The sequence below is a fragment of the Porites lutea genome, chromosome 5 (genome assembly GCF_958299795.1).
Source record: "Porites lutea chromosome 5, jaPorLute2.1, whole genome shotgun sequence".
Classification (NCBI taxonomy): Eukaryota; Metazoa; Cnidaria; class Anthozoa; order Scleractinia; family Poritidae; genus Porites; species Porites lutea.
In genome coordinates this window covers 41,544,357-41,567,873 of record NC_133205.1, presented here as the reverse complement: position 1 = coordinate 41,567,873, position 23,517 = coordinate 41,544,357, and the positions used below count along the sequence as shown (strand labels likewise).

Sequence of the window (23,517 nt, the reverse complement as noted above, 5' to 3'; positions counted from 1 at the left end):
TTCTCGATACAGAGTTCAACTTTTTAAATATGTCTGCAAAACGGCTACACAAGTGTTGAAACAACAGTTTCTAAAAGCTTACCCCCCCTTATTTGTATTTTAAAAAAACACCCCCCTTTTTTATTGATTTTGAAAATTTTACCCCCCCCCCACTCTAAACACCGCCCCCCCCCCTCTTAGGCATAAATAACGAACAGTCCCTTACTAAGTCGTTCGCGTCGCTTGTCAGTCGCGTAGTTAACAAACCAAATACGCAACTAAAAAGCGACGCGAACGACTTGGTAAACGCTAAAAGCCTTGAAGGCAAGAGAGAAACCTCTGCTCGCAGGCTGGTATAAAGATAACAGCGGTTGGGGAACATCGGGGAAAATGATTATTACCGACTATTACACGACTTTGAGCAGACATACTTTATAAAACGGACAACAAATTCAACAGGAATACTTTTCTACTCAAACTGAATAGTCTGTCGCATTAGGTGCTAAACTTACACATTTCTCCTCCGCGAAAAAAAAAAAAAATTCTTATAGCACTATTTCTTTTGGTACATCACAAGAAGCTATTTAAACGAGCATTATGATGCGAACTGTGAGGGATGTCCTTGAGAATTTATTTGGCTGTTCTTTACCATTCGAACGCGGTGCATTTTCCTCAGAAACGTCGTTATTTCTCTTTGCCGAGGCTGGTGGTACTCGAGTTGGCGATTGAAGTTAAGTAGATCTCTTTGCTCGCACTCTCACGGCTTTATCTCGAATTCAAACAGAGGCGGCCCAAACTCACTTTACGAGAGAAGGGTGTAATGTAATTTACATAACATAAGTGACGCGCCGGTGTCGCGTTACAGGCGACCGTTGAAAATATACGGCCGGGCTTAAGTGCAGGTCACAGGTCACAGGCCACAGGTCAGGTCACAGGTTACAGGCCACAGGTCAGGTTACAGGCCACAGGTCACAGGTCACAGGCCATAGGTCAGGTCACAGGTCTCACACAAAAAAAAAACAATAGGACACTGGACGAAACTGTTCTGGACTAACTTTTTACTATACAAAAATAAAATAAGCCAAGGAACCTTGATGATATTTTTGTCCTTTAAACAATATTAAATTCCACACATGGAATAATATTTCCATGCTGATCATACGGCATATCCAAACTTCGTAACGAAATCACAAAGGTGTGCAAATCATGTGATTTGTATGTAAAACATGTTATTAGAATGTCAACGTGCAGCCAAGATAACTTGGAGCGAGTCACTGAAATGCAGCACTGTAATCCTTTGATACATCAGCAGTTTATAGAGCCAAAGATTCAAGTTGTAATGGTGCGGAATGCTCCCACCTAAGGGCCACGAGGCAAATCCAACAGAGGTTTTTCAAGCTATTGTGTAACAGAACGCGAGAAAATGGCAAGCTCTTGGAAGAAGAGCCGAGAAATATAGTCCAGCAGCTATTCGAGACCCCCCAAATAGCAGTGTCTGAAGTTCTTAGCCGACTACACTTTAACACAGCGGTATTTTGTGACTGGTACGAAGCGCGAGCAACAGGCCGCCATCTTCAAAAGAGATGGAAGACCGATCTAGTGGCAAGAAGAGTTTAGGACGAGGAAAGTCTGAAGAAAGCTGCCATATTTCAGTGGTCAAATAAGTTTTAGACTGTCCTTATGTTTTTCTTCCGTTTTCCCGTCAAATGCTTTTCAAAACATCCACAAACACGTCATGATATTCAGTAAAACGACAAACAGACACCAAAACGCAGTGGAATACATTGCAGGTAAGTCTTTTGTATTCATTTCATTTAAGAAAAAGTATGATTAAGCGTTATTTAGCGTTAGCAGATCTCAGTAATATATTTCTCATACGAAGTCTCGTATATTTTCAACGGTCGCCTGTAACGCGACACCGGCGCGTCACCTATGTGATGTAAATTGCATTACACCCTTCCCTCGTAAAGTGTGTTTGGGCCGCCTGTGATTCAAATAACTTTTTAAAAAAGCGACATATGAAGCTGACGTACTACCGTGTTGACTTTTCAATGACAGGTTAATTGCTGGAGGGCAGATCGACGTTCGACGGCATCAAAGGCATCTCCAGGCTCCGCCACCCTTTTCCCTCCCCAGACAAGCTTTTTTTTTTTTTTCTCTCACTCTGATTTTTCTTTCCTTTTTCCCCAATGCGGATCCAGGTCCCAGGCTACAAGCTACATAGCCTGAGTATCAGGCCTTCCTAAGGGGCTAGGGGAGAGGAGTTTTTAGATTCCATCTTTCCCCTTTTCCCCAGAAACGCCTGATACTCAGGCTACAAGCTACATATCTCTAAATACAAATTCATGCACGCTTACAGACTGTACCTTTGCACTTGGGGGTATTAGCATTCCATGTTCCCTCTTCACAAGTCACGTCAGCCTTGCCTTCAAGTGTGAACCCAGGGTTACAAGAGTATTGGACTGTTTTTCCGTGCTTGTAGTTATTACCGATTTTAAGGCCGTGGTTTATATCACCAGGGGATCGACAGTCAGCTTTAATTTAAACAGAAAGAAAAACCTTAACAACAGAAAAACTAGGGTAAACGAATGATATATTTCTTAAAGCCCCAATTTCATAATAAATTAATTGGTTTCGTTAACTTGCGTTTCTCTTTATTTTATTTAGCACACTAAGTTAAATTGTTCGAACAACTAGTATTAATACGAGTGTGGAAAAAGCTACAATTTTCTACCCCTAATTTTCATATAATTATGTTTCTTCGACCATATAATCTTACTGTTATTTATACTTTTAAGAGCCCTGACAATAACTAAGTAATGAGGGTAAATGTTTTTTATTTATTTATTTTTTCTTAGCAAACGGTACTTACCCACGCAGCGTGGAACAGGGGAACTCCAACTTTTATTAGCTTGACAAAACATAACATCAGCTCCCACTAGAGTGTAATTCTCGTCACAAACAAACTTGACTGATCCGCCATAGACGTAGCCATTTCTGACAATCTGCTTTCCATTTGTTGGTTTGCCAGGATTTCCACACTCAACAGCTATGGTAATAATTACAGGGTCGTTAATTTTTAGTCTTTGTCGTTTACATATAATAAAATCATAGAAGAAATGAAGATTGCAGGGTATTAAGTAGCTGCAACTTAAATAGACGCACACGAGTTAATTCTTTTCTTTTTTTTTTTTTTTAACGGTTCAAACTTGCGGGCTTCATTTTGCAGTGATTACCACAATCTGCAACGAAATTGGAAAAAATTCAAATAAAACAACCCGCTTTACCTCCAAGATCAACACAAGCTTTTATTTTAGAAAACAAGAATGAACGCTTACCTTTACACTTGGGAGTGGTAGTGTTCCATCTTCCATCTACACAAGTCAGTTTAGCCTCGCCCTCAAGTGTGTATCCAAGGTTGCAAGAGTATCGAACTGTTTTTCCGTGTGTATAGTTATTACCGATTTTAAGACCATTATTTAAAACACCAGGTGAGGGACAGTTAGCTTAATCGAAAAGAAAAAAATCAAGCTTAACTACAGAAAAAAGAAAGGGAACAAGACTAATTGCTCGTTATTTCTTTAGTTCTTTATAGAAACTAATTGACTGAGTTATTTTGATTTTGCTTTTACCTTTTTGAGACCAAGGAATATCCTTGAATATCTTCAAAATCGTTCAAACTATGAAATCAAGCTTTGCAAATATTCCTAAAAATTATCCAAGAACATTTTTAAAACATTGCGACCTGTACGTCAACTTTAACGTTAACATGGCAACCCAGGTTTAACAGCCTTGTTTTACGAAATTCGTCTTTTTTTCTATAAAAAAGGAGTTATTGTAATTTTTTTTTTTTAAACCGAAAAATTGTATTACACTCAATGTAGAATCATTTAAATATTTGTTATAACTGTTAATTCAGTCGAGGTTTTTTGGTGACCACATTCGCCATTTGCACTTCTCCCATAATGCACCTTGTTTGCCCTCCAAATTTTGCATAAGCATCGTCTTCAGTCTCTCTTGGGAAAATTGCAATACCCAGGAGAAATTGAAAAAAAGGTTATGCAAAGCTTTAGGGGCAAACGAGGTGTATTATGGGAGATGTGCAAATGACCAACTGACCTTTTTACCGATACGGCGGCCATATTGAATTAATTAGTTTTAAGGAGTATTATGGGATGCCCAGGGGGCATAAGTTTGATCTGATGTACTCGTTCGGTATTTGCGGCCGCTTTTCGGGCACCTTTTCCCAAAGACTTCCTAGAATATGTTTGTTATGGGAAAAAAGGCCGCTGTGTTGTATTTGGGGTGATAATGATCATACCAGTTTCTTTGGAGGTACGTTAATTCTGCTCTTGCAAAGAGCAAAGGCACTTGGCTACTTGGACGAGACTACTGAGCGAGAAGGTATTTAAGGTGGACAAAAATACTAATTAAGTTTGCTCAAATTATTTTAAATTTGGAAGACTGGTTGACAGTCATCCTCATCCAACGCTCTTTCTGAAGGGCTTTGAAAGGGAACTAGTTGTAACACGTAAGAGAAATGCTCCCATGGACATGCTTCTAGTACAACCAATTATTAGTAAGAGGAAGAAGTTAGATAATGATTCTAAACAGCAAAAGAAAAAAGAGGCAATTAAAATCGTGGACACTCCAAAGAAACTGGTATTGTCTTTCACTGTACTATTTCTCGGGTAAAAGGCGATCATTATTACATCCAAACACGGTACAAAGTTATTTTTTCCCATTACAATCTTGTTCTTCAAAAACTTTAAGAAATATTGCCCCGAGAAGCGCGCTTAAATACTGAGCGAGTGTATCGGTTGGTGCTCATGATCCCTAGGCATCCCATAATACTCCTTATATTCTAATTAATTCAATATTGCCGCCGCATCGGTAAAAAATATACTGAAGATAAACTGACTTAATAGTAGATGTTGGATTTAAATTTTAACAGTGTTCAACAGTTTTAATTATCAGCAGTATTTTTTGTTTTTGTTTTTTATTTTACTTTTACATTAACAAGTATTTTACTGTTAGCTTGTTTTATTTTATGTTTTGCTTTTTAAGCATATATGTACTTTAATACACAGAACAAATTTTATATCACGGTTTCCTCGATTTACACAGGCTAGCTTCGAACAAAACTAATAATTCAAAATGGCAGAATTAATATGGCGTTGTTCCAGTTTGTTCTCTAATAATAAACAAAGTCATCATGACGCCACTGCTGTGCTTAAAGACTACCAGTGTGTCAGCCAACGTCATGATTTTTTTCAGACATTTCATTATTTTAGCATGTTTCACTTTAGGCTACCTCTAGGGAAAAAAAGATGAAATTTGGTTTCTGCTTATAACTTTAACAATGTTACGTCGTAAGTACGTCAAATCGCGTTAGTTATCCCTAGATGTTGAAAATGATGCGTACATTATTAGGTCTACTGACGTAATTTTGGTGGTTGCGTATCATGATCTGTTTTAAAGTCCGACGTTGCCCTGTCTTAGGGAGCCAGAAAAGGGAAAAACGCATGGTCAGGTTAGGGTTAAACTTTTGTTTATTCCGTGTGACGATACTTTTTTTGGAGAACTTTCGTCGTTTAACTACAATATTGCTACTGCTAATTGATGAGATCATGTTTTAACGACCAAAAATTGAACCGTAGTTTTTTACTGTTAAGAACTCTTTACTTAGCGGGAATAATGTATTTTTATTTTCTCTTACCCATGGCACTTACCTAAGCAACGGGGGACAGGGGAACTCCAACTCCTATTAGCTTGACAATATATAACATCAGTCCCCACTAGAGTGTAATTCTTGTCACAAACAAACGTGACTGATCCACCATAGACGTAGCCGTTCTTGACAATCTGCTCTCCTTTTTTTGGTTTGCCAGGATCACCACACTCAACAGCTATAATAATTGCAAGGAAGCTAAATTTTTTAACCTTTGGCCTTGGGAAATGAAGATCACAGAACACTAAGTAAAACTTTGACTACAACTCGAGTAGATGCACTCGAGTTCAGTCTTCATTTGACGGTTAAAATTTGAGGGCCTTATTTTGCAGCCATTACAAAAAAATTGTAACATAATATTAAAAGTTGCAAACAAACAACAACAGCAACAGCAACAACATTAAGCTCCAAAATCAATACAATCTTTCATTTTGGATTACAAGAAGACCGCGAACGGCTCGAGTTGGTCGCATGTGCCTTCCCCCTGTATGATAGGACGTGTTGCGCGTTTCTTAAAAGTCCCTACAAATTCTCCAGCCTAAAGCCATTTTCTTGAATTAAAACCTGAGTCCCCAAACTAATCAGTCTATCATTTGATTCTTTGACTGATAGCTTTTTTGCAGCTCTTTTAAAAGTATTATAACCTCAATCTTCAAGTTAAATGCCTAAACAAAACACTCAGATTTCCTGGATAGGTTACTACCGAGACTTTCCAAAAACTCAGGTCCCTGGACTAGACAGTTCATAAAACAATCTCAAGCTTTTTAAGTTTCTAAATAAACAAAAGCTGTTTAGAAAATTAACAGTGATCGTTACCTTTGCACTTGGGAGTATCACTGTTCCATCTTCCGTCCTCACATGTCAGTTGAGCCTCGCCTTCAAGTGCGTACCCAAGATTACAAAAGTATCGAACCTTTTTTCCGTGGGTGTAGTTATTGCCAATTTTAAGGCCATGATTTACATCACCAGGCGATCGACAGTTAGCTTAGTAAAAATCACAACAAACTAACTTTAAAAAAAGAAAAAAGAAGTAAGGCAACAAAGGAAATTGTTTTTTTTTTAATGACGCAAATTCATAAAAATAAATTATTTGTTTGAATTACGGTTTCGTTACTGCAGTACGAGCTCGCTAAATCAAATTGTTCAAACAATTAACTAGTTTACGGATTGATGAAAAGCCCTTATATGACTTTGAAAATCAAATCGAGCTATGCCTTTGAATTTTTAATCTAGGAGTGTTTCAAAAAGGCGAAACTAGTGACCTTGATTCTCCTTAATTCTCCCACGAACTATGGAACTTACCAAAACAACGTGGAACAGAGGAACTCCAACTCCTATTAGCTTGACAATGTATAACATCAGTCCCCACTAGAGTGTAATTCTTGTCACAAACAAAGTTGACTGATCCGCCATAGACGTAGCCTTTCTTGACAATCTGCTCTCCATTTGTTGGTTTGCCAGGATCACCACATTCAACAGCTATAATAAGAATTGTAGGAAAGTGAATACCGTATTTATTAACCGCGATGGGCGCTTATTAAATTTTTGGACCTTGAGAGTGTGCGTTTATTCGAGGAGGTTGTTTATTCGAGGCTGGGCACTTGTTAAATTTTCGCCATTTTCAGCAAGTGTAGTATGTTTATTTTGCAACAAAAAAATTAATGGTAATAACAAAACGTAAAAATGAAACAAAGAAAGGTTTCTATAAAATGATCAATACTGTGAAGAAAACTCCGTCTTCGAGGAAGTTTCTTAGTACCTATTCATTCTTGGGGGCTGGGAGGGGGAAGGGTTGTGTTTTCGTTGTGGGCGCTTATTTGAGTTTGAGTGAAAGGAGGAGGGGGTGGGCGCTTATTAACTTTTTCTGCCTTTAGGATGAGCCCTTATTCGAGGTAAGCACTAATTCGAGGATGGGCGCTTATTCGAATAAATACGGTATTTAAGGCTTTGTCGCTTACATATAAACTGGTATATGAAATGGAGATCGCAGAATATTAAGGAAAACTGTTCACTATGGATAGATGCACACGTCGAGTTAATTCTTCTGTGAACGTTTCAAAATTTTGAGATAATTCAGATTTTTTTAGCAATCAAGCTTTATTGAACTAGTTCAATATTATTAATACCTCAATCTTCAATTTAAATTCTCAAACATATTAACAAAGCTTTTCGTAATTGATCGTTTTTATAATAACGCCGGATTTTCCAGAAACTGGCCACTGGACGCACTATAATAAACAATGATATAGTCGACGCAAGGTTATCATCAAATAAACACAACTGCCCCTTTGTTGAAACATAAAACAATACAAAGTTAATGAATAAAGCAACTCAAAGATCCAACGTTAACGAAAGCTATATATTTCTAATAAATACAAATTCATGCACGCCTACAGACTGTACCTTTGCACTTCGGGGTATCAGCATTCCATGTTCCCTCTTCACAAGTCACTTCAGCCTCGCCTTCAAGTGTGTACCCAAGGTTACAAGAGTATTGAACTGTCTTTCCGTGCTTGTAGTTCTTACCGATTTTAAGGCCGTGATGTATATCACCAGGGGATCGACAGTTAGCTTTATTTAAAACAGAAAGAAAAATCTTCATGCCAGAAAAACTAGACAAGAGTAAACAAATGGTTTGTTCTTTAAGCCCCAATTTCATAATAAATTAATTGCGTTTCTCTTATTTTTATTCAGCACACTAAGTTGTTCGAACAACTAGTATTAATACGTATTTGTAAAAAGCTAAAATTTTCTACCTCTAATTTTCATAAATTATGTTTCTACGACCATATAATCTTACTGTTATTTATACTTTCAAGAGCCCTTAAATGTCTTTTATTTTTCCTTACCCGAAATGATACTTACCTGCGCAGCGTGGAACAGAGGAACTCCATCTCCTATTAGCTTGACAATATATAACATCAGTCCCCACTAGAGTGTAATTCTTGTCACAAACAAACTTGACTGATCCTCCATAGAAGTAGCCGTTCCTGACAATCCGCTCTCCGTTTGTTGGTTTGCCAGGATCACCACATTCAACAGCTATCGTAATAATTACAGGGCCGTCAAGTTTTAACCATTGTCTTTTACATATAATTAACTAATACAAGAATGAAGATTTTAGGGTATTAAGTAAAGCTTTGGCGTGTAACTTGAATCAGGACGCACACAAGTTAATTATTCTTTTAACAGTTCACAGTTGCGGGCTTATTTTATAATTTATTTTGCAACCATTACCAAAATTTCCCACATCGTATTTGAAAAGCTGCAAATAAAACAACCTTAAACTCCAAAATCAACGCAAGCTTTTATTTTTGAAAACAAGAATGAAGGCTTACCTTTACACTTGGGAATGTCAGTGTTCCATCTTCCATCTACACAAGTCAGTTCAGCCTCGCCCTCAAGTGTGTACCCAAGGTTACAAGAGTATCGAACTGTTTTTCCGTGCGTGTAGTTATTACCGATTTTAATACCATGATTTAAGTCACCAGGTGAGCGACAATTAGCTTAATCAATGCAAGAAAGGAAAAATCAAGCTTAGTAAGAGGAAAAAGTAAGAGAACAAAAGAAATTGCGCGTTCCTTTTTTTTGGTCATAAGAAACTAATTGACTGAGTTATTTTGATTTTGCTTTTACCTTATTCAGACCAAGGCGCGTGTACGGACCTCAAAAATGAAAAGTTGAATACCTTAAAAATCGTCAAAACTATGACAACAAACTTAGCAAATTTTCCTAAAAATAATCTAAGAACATTTTAAAACCATTGTGACCCGGTATGTCAACTTTCATGTTGCCATGGCAACCGCGGGTTTAACAGCCATGTTTTTCAAAATTTGTCTTTTTTCTACAAAAATAATTTAGGTCAAGGTTTACTGACTGAATTAGTCTATTACAGTCAATTTGGAATTATTTTATATATTTATCATAACTGTTAATTTATCCAGGCCTTTTGGTGACTAAATTGGCCATTTGCACATCTCCATAATGCACGTTGTTTGTGTTGCTTGTAAGTGTTGCTTTATACTTTTAAGAGCTTTTCGGGTAAAAAAAAAAAAAAAATACTTAGCGGGACTACATTAAATGTCTTTTATTTTTTCTTACCCATTTTCTTACCTACGCAGCGTGGAACAGAGGAACTCCAACTCCTATTAGCTTGACAATATATAACATCAGTCCCCTCTAGAGTGTAATTCTTGTCACAAACAAACTTGACTGATCCACCATAGACGTGTCCTTTCTTGATAATCTGCTTTCCGTTTGATGTTTTGCCAGGATCACCACACTCAACAGCTATAATAATTGCAAGGAAGCTAAATTTTTAGCCTTTGTTTTTTCAATTACATATAAACAAGTATGGGAAATGAAGATTACAGGATAATAAGTTATTATATACTTTTGACTACAACTCAAGAAGATGCAAACTAGTTAATCCTTGTTTAACATATTAACCGTTAAAATTTGAGGTTCTATTTATTTTGCAGCCAATACAAAAATTTGTTACGTAATATTAGAAGTTGTGAAAAAACAAACAAACAAACAAACAAACAAAAAACAAACAATAACTTTTAGCTCCAAACTAAACACAAGCTTTTATTTTGGAAAACAAGAAGACCGCGAATAGCTCGCGTGGTCGCACTTGCCTTTCCCCTGCGTGAAGCCATTTTCTTGAACTAAAATCTGATTCACCAAACTTATAGCTGGTAACTTTTCTTGTACCTCCTGTAAAACTATTATAACTTCGATCTTCAAGGAAAATTCCTAAACATAGAACATTCAGATTTCCCGGGTGGGGGTCGCTATTGAGACTTTCGATCGAGAAACTCAGGTCCCTGCGGTCTAGACATTTTATAGAACACGCTCAAGTTTCTAAACAAACAAAACCTGTTTAGAAAATAAACAACAATGATCTTAACCTTTGCACTTGGGAATAGCAGCGTTCCATTTTCCGTCCTCACAAGTCAGTTGTGCCTCGCCTTCAAGTGTGTACCCAAGATTACAAAAGTATCGAACTGTTTTTCCGTGGGTGTAGTTATTTCCGATTTTAAGGCCATGATTTAAATCACCAGGTGATCGACAGTTAGCTTGATTAAAAAGACATAACAAAATAACTTTAACAGAAGAAAAGAGAGGTAACGCAATAAAAGAAATTGTTTTTTATGACGCAAATTCGTAAAAATAATTACTTGCCTGAATTGCAGTACGGTTCGCTAAATTATATTCTTCGAACAATTAACCGGTATTCAGATTGATGAAAAGCCCCAAATTCCCACCCCTAATTAAATTGCAGAATTTATGTGTCTTCAGACCAACAAATCGAACTAAATGCGTTTGAATTTTGCGAAGTTTTTGAAAAATCAAGTGAGACTAGATAATATTTTTAATTCTCCTTAATTCTCTCATACCCATGAAACTTACCTAAGCAACGTGGGACAAAGGAACTCCAACTCCTATTAGCTTGACAATATATAACATCAGTCCCCACTAGAGTGTAATTCTTGTCACATACAAACTTAACTGATCCACCATAGACGTAGCCTTCCTTGACAATCTGCTCTCCATTTGTTGGTTTGCCAGGATCACCGCACTTAACAGCTATAATAAGAATTTAGGAAAGTGAATATCGTATTTATTCGATCAACCGTCCTGGGCGCTTGTTAAATTTTTGGACCTTGAGAGTGGGCGCTTATTCGAGGCTGGGCACTTGTTAAATTTTCGCCATTTTCAGCAAGTTTATTTATTTCAGCAAGTTTATTTATTTTGCAACAAAACAATAAATGGTAATAACAAAACGTAAAAATGAAACAAAGAAAGGTTTCTTTAAAATAATCAATACTCTGAAGAAAACTCCGTCTTCGAGGAAATCTCTTAGTACTTATTCATTCTTGGGGGGTGGGAGGGGGAAGGGTTGAGTTTTGATTGTGGGTGCTTATTTGAGTTTGAGTGAAAGGGGGAGGGGGTGAGCGCTTTTTTGAGGCTGGGCGCTCATTAACTTTTTCTGCCTTTAGGATGGGCCCTTATTCGAGGTAAGCGCTAATTCGAGGATGGGCGCTTATTCAAATTAATTAAATACGGTATTTAAGGCTTTTTCGCTTACCAAGACTGCTGTATGAAATGAAGATTGCAGGATATTAAGGAAAACTGTTCACTATGAATACATGCACACGAGTTAATCACTTCTGTGAACGGTTCAAAATTTTGAGATAATTCATTTTTTAGCAATCAATCTTTATTGAACTAGCCAGTTCAATATTATTAAAACCTCGATCTTCAATTCAATTTCTCAAACATATTAACAAAGCTTTTCGTAATTGACCATTTTAATAACAGGGATTTTCCAGAAACTGGTCACTGGACGCACCATAATAAACAATGTCATAGTCGACGCAAGGTTGTCATCAAAATAAGCACAACTGCCCCTTTGTTAAAACATAAAACAACGCAAAGTTAATGAATAAAGCAACTGAAAGGTCCAACGTTAACGAAAGCTATATATCTCTAAATACAGATTCATGCACTCTTACAGCCTGTACCTTTGCACTTGGGGGTATCAGCATTCCATGTTCCCTCTTCACAAATCACTTCAGCCTCGCCTTCAAGTGTGAACCCAGCGTTACAAGAGTATCGAACTGTCTTTCCGTGCTTGTAGTTCTCACCGATTTTAAGGCCGTGATTTATATCACCAGGGGATCGACAATTAGCTTTATTTAAACAGAAAGAAAATATTAATAACCGCGGATAACTAGGGTAAACAAATGATTTTTTCTTTAAGCCCCAATTTCATAATAAATCAATTGGTTTCGTTAATGGGTTTCTCTTATTTTTATTCAGCACACTAAGTTAAATTGTTCGAACAACTAGTATTAATACGTATTTGTAAAAAGCTACAATTTTCTACCACTAACTTTCAGAATTGCGTTTCTAAGACCATCTAATCTTACTGTTATTTATAGTTTCAAGAGCCCTGGCAAAAACTACTGATGATAAAGGTCTTTATTGTATCTTACCCATGGAACGTACCTACGCAGCGTGGAACAGAGGAAGTCCAACTCCTATTAGCTTGACAATATATAACATCAGTCCCCACTAGAGTGTAATTCTTGTCACAAAAAAACTTGACTGATCCGCCATAGACGTAGCCTTTCTTGACAATCTGCTCTCCATTTGTTGGTTTGCCAGGATCACCACACTCAACAGCTAAAGCGTATAATAAGAATTGTAGGAAAGTGAATATTTTAGGCTTTGTCCCTTACATACAAACTAGTATATGAAATGAATATTGCAGGATATTTAAAGGAAAACTTTTTACTGCAACTTGGATAGATACACACGAGTTAAATCTCCTATGAACAGTTCAAAATTTTGAGCTAATTCTTTTTATCAACGAAAAAGATTCCTCGTTATGTCAAAAGTTGTAAATAGAGCAAAAGATTAATACTTCAACTAATTCAGCGCAAGATCTTATTTGTAAAAACAAAAAACTACGCCTACTTTTGCACTTTGGAATAGCAGTGTTCCATCTTCCGTCTTCACAAGTTAGTTCAGCCTCGCCTTCAACTGCGTACCCAGGGTTACAAAAGTATCGTACTGTTTTTCCGTGCGTGTAGTTATTACCAAATTTAAGGCCGTGATTTATATCACCAGGTGATTGACAGTTGGCTGAATAAAAAAAAAAAGGAGAACAAATTAATCTTGCCTTACCCCCGTATGACGACATAAGGAAAATGTCTGGTCAGAATAGTGTTAAACTTATTTTTATTCCCTAGCCGAGTGCGCTAAGTTAACTTGTTCATACAACTAACTAGCATATGTCTTGTTAATAAGTGACTTTTTCTACTGCTAATTTACATAAATCATGTTTCTGCGACCGTAAAATCTAACTGTAAAGAAGTATCAGAAAAATTTAGTAAGTGGGATTTAATTATGTCGTGGATTTTACTTAAGCAACGTGGAACAGAGGAACTCCAACTCCTATTAGCTTGACAATATATAACATCAGTCCCCACTAGAGTATAATTCTTGTCACAAACAAACTTGACTGATCCACCATAGACGTAGCCTTTCTTGACAATCTGCTCTCCATTTGATGGTTTCCCAGGATCACCACATTCAACAGCTATAATATTTTCACGGAAGTCAATTTTTTAACCTTCATTTGTCGTTTATATATCAGGCCACGGTTGTTCAAACGTTGGATAGCGCTATCCACCGGATAAATCACTATCCAGCGGATAAGTATTACGGAAATCAATTACGCTATCCGCTGGATAGTGATTTATCCGGTGGACAGCGCTATCCGACGTTTGAACAACCGGGGCCAGATAAACTACTGTAGAAAATCAAAACACAAGTTGATTCTTCTAATTGCGAGCTAACTCATTTTGCGGCCATTGCAAAAATTTATCAGGAAATTTCAATAGTTGTGTCAAAGCGAAAGCAAACCCCTCGAGCTCTTTTCCGTCCGACAACACATTTTTAGGAGATCCCAATTCACGAGTTTAGATTTGAGAAGATAAATACATGTAAATGTAGAAATAAGCTCCTTGTAACAAACTTTAAAGAACTTGTGCACAGGGAATGATTTGGAAGCGTGAAAGATGTCGCCCAATTACAACTATGATGTTCCTAAACAGCTCAATGTTTTGTGAGAATCACGGCTTTGAGACTTGTTTGCAAAAAAAGAAACATCCGTAACTCTTTTTCTTAAATCTCTCAACGATTATAAACATTTTATTTTAAAAACTACCCTTAAAAAGATTTACAAAACTGTCAGTGAACCAGTTGCCCGAATTCTTGAAGTCAGAGCGAGAAATCCCCTAACTTACTAACCAGTCGTTTGTGATGGCTGGGTTTTTGTGCTACATTAAGCTGTTCCTATAAAATACTTATCTGTCGGCAACTTACGTTTGCATTCAGGGGTGGTCTCATTCCATTTTCCATTTACGCAATATATTATTTCTGACCCAAGTAGTTGGTAACCAACGTTGCATCGAAATTGAATGGACGATCCAGAACTGTAATCCTCTCCGATGATTGAACCATTTGTGAAAGGTTCTGGATGCTTGCAATTGCCTTTCGACGAGAAAGAGAACGAAAATGTTCTATTTATTTATTTATTAAAAAAAAAAGAATAGTTTAGTATACGTATTTTTTCCTCAGATGAGAAATATTTCACCAAAAGCTCTGCGGTCTAATCAATTTTCATATCTCAAACCTTCACAAGTTGGAATACTGCCGTTCCATTTTCCTTGAAGACATTTGATCTGCCTCAAACCTTGCAGCTTAAATCCCTCATTACATGAAAATGAGACTAATGCTCCATTTTCATTGCCGTTGTTGTGTATTTTTCCATTCCTAAGGATTTGTAGAGGATCACAAGAAGCTGAAGATGAAACGAAAAGTCAAAAAAGTGAACACGTTATCAGTGCCCATGCAGCATGACAGTTTGATAGGCCTAAGTAAAAAAGACGATAGAAGAAGAGCTCAGCTGCCTTTTTCTCTCTGGATAAGAGTAACTGCTGATTAAGCTTCTAACCAACAGCAGTAAGTCCGAATCACAAACAGGAAGCTTCTGGGATTAACCCTAAAAGCACCAAGTGAATCCTATGATTAAGGTGTTTTGTTTGTTTCGGTTTGGTTTTTTGTTTTGTTTTGTTTTGTTTTGTTGTTGTTTTATTCCGCAGTTTGAATCTGTGATGTGTGTAGATCATAACTAATGGCTAAATAATCGGCCAAAATTTTGAGATGATCATTTCATCCAAAAGCTGACTTAAATTCTTCGCACCCTTTAACACACAATTTTTACAATTTCGTGATCCACGCCACTGCCTTGAAGTTCGCCATCTTTACCTACCTGGAGCAGAACATCCATAGAGCTCCAATCTAAGACAAGGAACCACAGGAACTGTTGAATCCATCGAAAATCCAAACGGGTCTTTTGGGTATATCCTGATTGATCGTGTCCTGATTGGTGGCTTGAAGACATTATTTTTCAAGGATCTGCTGTTCCGATTACCTTTAAGTAGCTGTAAACAGAAAAATTAAAAGGCCTATATTTATATTTCTAGCTCAGTAATAGCTATGTTAGCAAAGAAAATTATGGAAAATTTGTAATAATGAATGTATTTGTAACTGTCATCAAATATTTGCAATTGACACTGTGGTAGCGACATTTTCTAAGTTTTGGGTTTGTGTGTTTAAACACCGCAGTAGTTTAGGCTCCACGGGAAAATAATACAAGATATACATTAAGAATTTTGTTATGTTCCGAAAAGAGCCAACGAGATGTCAGGAATCTATAAACCGCAAACATCAACACCGTAATGGTGACTATCTTATCGTTTTGCCTTTTCCTTGCCTTTTGTTCCCTTCAATGTAAATGGTCATGACAAAGTAATCATTCCGAAAAAAAAAGGTGGTTTTGTTTCAAACGTCGACAATAACTTTATAATTCTGGTAAAACCACCACTGTTAGTTTTCAGAAAAAGTTACCTTTTTGTACGATGTCCATTTTTCGTCTCTCATGTATGCAACTTCAAAATTTCTGGCCCAACTAAAATAACGAAAACTTCCCTGGGTTGTTATCGCTGTTATAAGGTTTTCTTCGTCCCAAGTAATTTGTATATACGGTGATATATCTCCCGGAGCTGAGCACCAGGCTCTCGGTCCATCCAGCCGGGCAAATGCAGGTGCGTGATTGGCGCTTAACTCAGATGATGACGTAATACCATTATCTGGGATTCTTTTGTCTTGCATTCCAAGTTCGCTGCTACATTCTAATGCTTAGAAACAATACGTTAGTATGATATCACACAAATGGAACTTATATTTGAGAGACACTGATGGACCTAATCGTATAGAGTAATGGTGGCTCAGTAACACGATAAAAGCTAATTAAGTCAGATGCAAAAGCTAAAATAAAACGAGTTTGCAGAGTAGGCTGAACGTGACGTTAAGATTTTTATCTGGATTAGCAAGGCCAAGACGCTTCTCAGTTACATGTCTATAAAACAAAGATACATTATTATTTGAATCCAAGTAATAACCACTGATTTTTATCTGTAACCTGTCTTTAAACTTGCACATGCGTCGGTATGTATGACGGAAACGCCGATAGCCAAGACGTGAGTGCTTTGTAATGCTGTTAAATTATCCCTAACCGTCTCCTATTTTCCCTTGCGTTCACTTTCAGTTTCTTAAATGAGCGATACGATGCGATAAAAATAGTATGATTGAAAACCAACATGAAATGAGAAATTCCGATGTATTACAAATTATCGACTCAAAAAATCTTGTTTTTCTTTGGTTTTAAGAGTAAACAAACGTTTCAGACCACGTTTCAACGCAATACCGCACCTACAATGACAGCTTTAATTAAAGCTGAGTTCTTTAGCCTGAATGCTTAATCCCATTATTGGTGCTTCATCTCCAGCTCTGTATTCTATTTTTTTCACATCAAAGTTATACTTCCTTAATGTCTTGCACGCATGATCTCTCAAGTAATACACCGTAAATTTTATTTGTAAAGTGTATTTACCTACAATCTCATTATCTCTTACGTTTATAAAAGTTATTATACCGTTGTTAAGTTGGTTTGTGGTTACTTTCTTTTTCCTCCCGTTGTGAGGTGCAAATTGTATGCCGACTTACACTAAGGTTAGCACACTCTCAAAGACTAGCCATTTGGATCCTAAAATCACCTTAATATTGATACTTACTTGCACTTGCAGAACGTTGACCTATGAAAATCAGTGTAGCCGCAAATAACCACATTAAAATCTGATTAAAATAAGACAATTAAAAATAGAAATTATTCGGACTTTCACTTAAATGAGTATTACGTACATAGATGGCTAGCATTTTTTTTCTTTATAGTGACACATTTGACACGTTTCATAACTATTCACTAAAAGCCATATATCTTTGCTCCTTTCGAATAATAACTAATAATTAGATCAATTTAAGCTAGTTTAAAAGCCAACGCAATTGTATTAAAACAAAGTAGTTCGAATTTGCCGTTTCCTTTCCTTTCTACTTTTTAGCGGCTGCTACATATAGTATATTGCTGAAAGTATTCTTTGTTAGAATAGAAGCGGAATGTCAGTTGCATGGTTTATTTTCTCATGCGGTCATTAAAAAAAAACCCTGAGCAGTCCTGTCTCAAATAACGGAAGACAAATGTGCTGACACTCCCAACCAACAAGAGACTTGGCCGAATGGATTCAAACGAAGAGAAATGTTTCACTTCCTATTATCAGTGTTTTTGCAACTCACATCACTTAATATACAGATATACAGCTGTTTATTTGAAACCTCTTCACGGTAATAAAGTTCAACTCTTCGAAGCTTGTCTGTGGCGTAAACACCTCCGATGTGCACGGCGGTGTTTACACTAGCCGATGGTTTAGTATGAAGTAAACTTTTATAGGGACAACAGTTATTTTTGTACCTTGAGAACATACCTTATATCCAAGTGAAAACATGTCGAGGAGTTACTCAAAGATGGATCTTCCAGTGGAGGCTCTTCTTTGTTGACATCCACTCCGTGCTATTCTACAAGCAACTCTGCAACTGATTATCGTGGAATGGTTGTTAACCTTTTAAGACGCAAAATGGTCACGTTTTAATGATGTCATGCCAAGAACTGAAGAAAATGGCGAGTGGGTTGGGTGAAAATGTGCAGCGTAGTTTATTTATTGTTTTGAGTCATAAGGTTATTAAGCTGTTTAATCTGAGATATTTTAATAGCGGTACAAAATTAGAAAGGTCTATTTTAACAAAGAATCGTTTTGATGAATATAATCAACAATTACAAGTCTTTGTTTGGGATGCAAAAGTACTGCTGAAAACTATCAATCACAATTAATATCATTTGCCAAAATAAATATTGTTGTCCTTAGAGCTGGAAAGCTCTTGTCTTCCCGTCACGTCAGAGACAACAGCAGCGCCTAGCTGTCCACTACCCCGAACGGAAGCAAAATCTGGAGAAGTAATTATCAATGCAATGTTTTTTTTTTTGTTGTAATAGGGCTGTAAAGCATGGTCGTTCCCAAGACATTGTCATCAACATCACCAGTTCAAGAAGAAGTATTTTCCTTATTTACAAACTTTTTTTTAGGCTTCAAAAGCAAGATCACACTTCACTTGCGATTCTCGTGGGAGCTTACGTGCATTGCAAATCCCGACAAAAGTATAAACTGGCTTTCGCAAGGAACAGATATGACGTCATAAACAGTGGCTAGTCAAACCATTTTTGAGGGAAAATGAATGTTTCTCAACTTTTTCGGTCAATGATAAAAGCAAAGCTTGTGGATAATACGAAGAAAAGACGTTACTTATCTGTTATTTTACATGTCAAGAACATAGAAAATATTACGTAGCCGTGCCGAGATACAAAATTTCTCCTCGAGTGCTGAAAAAAAAATTCTTGTTCCCAAGACCTTTTTTTCAAAGAAAATATTAATTTCCTCTTCTGAGTGAGCAATAGCTGCATTTGGTTAGTAAAACTAATCAAACGTATTAAAACTTCGCCCACTTCGTTTAAAATCAGGAAAAGTACTGTTCCTTAATTCGTCGGGAAGTGCATTCCATTTCTGGGCGGAAAAATAAGAAAAAGAGTGTAGTCCATAGATTGTTATAACATAACAAAAGTAAATCGCGCGCTCTGATTGGTCAGTTAGCCATTACCATTTGCCCGTGGGTGCACGCCAAGAAACTGAGATAGCGCGGTAAAATTTAGGCAAATTCAAGCAACAAATCTCCTCTCCTGACGGTAAAATACACCGATGAAATGCACAGATGAAAAGTGAAAGTTGATGAAAATACTACGCAGTCGTTTTCAAGGAAAAAAGACAAAAGATCAAGCGACAAATTTGCCCTGGATAAATTAATCACTGTTTTCCTCGCGGCTAGAATCGGCTGAAGGAGAATCGAGCGAGCGAAGATTTAAGGTACATTTTGTGTGTTTTTTTATAGAAGAGAAAGTCTGTTTGAAATGTAAATTTAGCAATTAGCATTGTGTTATTGACTTTTTGGTCAAGCTGATGCTAAATTCAAGCAAATATTTTAGGAAACACGCTCAAATTCGAGACACCTTTGTTGTGAAGTTTTCATCGCATCGATTAAAAATTTTGGTTTAAACGGGCACATTACGCTGGAATAAGCGAATTTCATTTAAGTACAGAAATATTCGGGTTTTCAAATAAATGTTTCAAAAAATAACATCTGTGGGTATTATTTTGTTCCTCAGTGTTCATTCATAACAGTCGTTCAGAGAACGGTCGAAAAAGAACAGCTTCAGCGCCGGCTTACAGTTCACTCACTTTCATAGCTGGATTTCCCCAAACAGATTTCGATTCAAAGCTAGTTACTTTCTTTTTAAAATCAGTGTTAACTGTTATTCTAAAGGAATTACAGTCAAATTTTCTCATTTCTACTTTACGTTTATTTCAAAAATTGTCCCATAAATAAGCTTGATAATTATTTCATTTATTTAGTTTTTGCTTCTTTTTTAGCTTTTTTTTAGTTGGTGTTTATAGTTGCAGCTATAGTTTTCCCTCAAAGTTTTTACCCTGATATTAGGAGCAAGTAGACAGATGCCATTCAGAATAACAACAAAAAACTTTTTGCAGTTTACCTGAAGACGGAGAACAGTTGATTCAGCGAAACAAAAACTCGAAGGCAAGTTTTTGAAAAACATAGAAGATGATTTGTTTACGCGCGCGCAGATGGCAGCATACATGAATTCGGACCGATGACAAATGGAAAATAATGTTTTTCTCTTTTGATTATGTTATAAAAGAAATGATAAACGTTGCAGCTGTGCAACCATGAAGCTATGGATGCACAACCATGAAGCTATGGTCGCACGAGGCTATCGCCTCGTGCGACTCTTACGCTCCTTTCCTGCTTAGCAACCTCCCGCGTGCATCCATAACTCAATGGTTGCACGCTGCACGTTTACCATTTCTTAATCGTTCTAGGCTTGCTTAGAGCCAACATATGGGTACCGCGCAAATATTGGGTTGTATGGCGAACAGCAAGTATATTCCTCATATAAGTTGGATAATGATTAACTAATAGACTCTTGTCGCGCAATCAGAGCATTCTTTTTTTACCTGGCCGCAGAGTTGTCCGTTGTCGTCTTTTAAGTGCACTTTTCCATCTCTTTAAAATATGGAAGAAACCAGCGAAGAACTGTCCAATTTTTCTAGTGGCATTGACCTTTTAGGTCCTGATCCAACAAGCAGCAAAAATAAAGCCGAATTAAAAAAAACTCGCAAGTTGCGCGTTTCGCAAATTTGTCGAAGACTAGCTGCAGCAAATTTTGGCCTAAAGACATTCACTGGGAACAGAACAGACACCAACAGGCCATCAACAACATTTAAAGGCAAAATTTCCGTTTTTATTGTTGTTTTTAAATCTGTTATGCACTTTGTTATCTCCGGACAATCCGACTGAAGCAGGAAAATTTCTCTCGCAATAACAACACAAATTACACAAGAAGACATAAATTTATTACTCACAAAAACAACTGCTGCTAGGTCCTCTCAAGAAGCCGTAATGACCAGCCAATGTTCGTAAATGAATATAAGTTTAAAGAAGGATGACAGTCGTCTTCGCTAAAAACATGTTTTCTGGATTTCGCCGAGCAAAACGTAAACATCTTTTCAGCAAATCCAAACCATACTCCACGACTTCTTACGAACATGTTAGTAGTTTAACTTTAGGTGAACTTTAAGACTCTTTTACCTTTGGTTCTGCTTAGTTACCATTGATCGTTAACGAATAAAGAGGCAAATTTTCTTTCTCACTTTTACAAAAAGAATATTTTCATTCAAACTAGACGATTGTGGCATGTTCGTAATCAGCCAATAGAACCGTTTGTTATTGTGTCGCGCGTTACGAGAATTTTGCAGTTAATCAAAAAGCGAGCATTTTTGTCAGCTATGTTATAAAAGAATTTGCTCATGCTTTTAGCTGTGCTTATATCGAGTTATGGATGCACTTGGGAAGTTTGGAGAGCATTCAAGAAGCTAGAGTTGCACTCGGCTAACTCTTACGCATCTTTCGTGCTCTCCAGACTTCCCGCGTGCATCCATAACTCGATATACGCACGCTAAGCATGAACAAATTCTTAAATATACCATAATTATTGATTTTGCCACTTCTGGCGAAACATCCGAAAGTTATTTTTTCTGAAACACCACAATCTTCTTGTGTATATTGCATCAGACTCACCTGCGGTTGGCATATGATAAAATATGGAATGGATTGGAGTAATAAAACCATAAGTAATAAATTAAAACATGGAGTATTAAAAGGCTGGGTACGCGCGCGCGGGTTATCTCTGAAAAGCAATTTCTAGAAGAACCCAACACTGCAGCTGAGAAATTAAGTTTGCACACCTCTGAAAAAAAAAACTAGCTTTCCTGAACCACAAAATTGAACCTGAGGTGAAATCATATCAGTGCAACGAAACCGCTGCAAGAATTATGACCATATAAACAGGCAAGTATTTAGAATTGTTTTCACAATGTTTTTTATTATTTTTAAGAAATGGACAACAACTTTAAGTTTAAGACAAGACATGTTTCGATCGTACAATGATCATCTTCAGTTGTGAATTCGTTTGCAAGTTCGGTTGAATTAATACAAGCAATGACGTATGAGTCGAAACGTGATATAAATCAAAATTTCGAAAAATTAATGTACAATTTTAAGATGCGCGAGACATGGAATAACACTTGCGCGAGCACTACACTTAATACAAGGAAGAAAATTGTAAAAATTGAAATAATTACAATGGTTATAACACAGAGACCACCCCCTGTGTATCTGACATTAAATAAATTACCTTATCTTATCTTATCACCGCCGCCCGGTTAGCTCAGTTGGGAGAGCACCGGTCTGCTGAGCGGGAGGCCGTAGGTTCAAACCCCGGCCGGACCAACACTCAGGGTCTTTAAATAACTGAGGAGAAAGTGCTGCCTTTGTAATGACATCTGCAAATGGTTAGACTTTCTGGTCTTCTCGGATAAGGACGATAAACCGTAGGCCCCGTCTCACAAGCCTTTGCACATGTAATAAATCTGTGGGACGTTAAAGAACCCACACACTCTTCGTAAAGAGTAGGGCACGTAGTGCCCGGTGTAGTGGTCTATCTCACTTTCACACTCATGTATGGGGGCATCATCACTCATTCCTTCAGTACTTGTAAACTGCAACTTAAGCAGTCTGGCAAAGTCCCCCAACCAGTGTTGTAAATTATTGAAAAGCCCTGTGGGGAGTGGATAATAAGATATTTACAATTTACAATTACAATCTTATCTTATTCTACGTAAGAACCTTTTCCCTGTTCGTATGGTGGAAAAGGTCATCAATAGATACGTCAGTAGAGCTACAATCCGCCCATCAGCTAGTTCCCAGGTTCAGCAAGCCGTTTCAACTTATTATTTTAAGATACCCTATGTAGGCTCCTTCACTAGAGAAGCAAAGAAAAGGCTACGCAAACATGTTCAGCGCTATTGTACTAACATCGAAATTAAGTTAGCTTTTTCTTCTTTTAAGGTTGGTAGTATGTTTAGTGCGAAGGATCCTGTTCCTTTCGATCTCCGTTCGCGCGTTGTCTACAAGTTTTTGTGTGCAGGTTGTAATGCCTGTTACATCGGCGAGACTAGCCGACATCTCTCGACGCGCGTTCGTGAGCATCTGATTCACACGGTTTATCAGCATTTGCAGCAATCCCAGGCATGTCGTTGTCTAGCTAATAAGAATTGCTTTTCAACTTATGTTGAAGGAGGCAGTGACAT

General features: G+C 37.2%; 1 protein-coding gene across 1 annotated transcript in view; it reads right to left on the bottom strand.

The window, feature by feature from the left end:
* Nucleotides 1–18,306, bottom strand: part of LOC140938399 (sushi, von Willebrand factor type A, EGF and pentraxin domain-containing protein 1-like) — a 51,307-nt gene extending 33,001 nt beyond the window's left edge. Inside the window, exons 1-8 of the mRNA XM_073387885.1 lie at nucleotides 18,169–18,306; nucleotides 17,425–17,485; nucleotides 16,199–16,488; nucleotides 15,561–15,732; nucleotides 14,906–15,089; nucleotides 14,612–14,808; nucleotides 13,647–13,823; nucleotides 9,049–9,216 (exon numbers count right to left, since the gene is read on the bottom strand). Coding sequence (XP_073243986.1) covers nucleotides 9,049–9,216; nucleotides 13,647–13,823; nucleotides 14,612–14,808; nucleotides 14,906–15,089; nucleotides 15,561–15,732; nucleotides 16,199–16,488; nucleotides 17,425–17,485; nucleotides 18,169–18,189 — 1,270 coding nt within the window. The 5' untranslated portion in view covers nucleotides 18,190–18,306. The remainder of the gene's footprint in view (nucleotides 1–9,048; nucleotides 9,217–13,646; nucleotides 13,824–14,611; nucleotides 14,809–14,905; nucleotides 15,090–15,560; nucleotides 15,733–16,198; nucleotides 16,489–17,424; nucleotides 17,486–18,168) is intronic.
* Nucleotides 18,307–23,517: the final 5,211 nt, after the last annotated feature.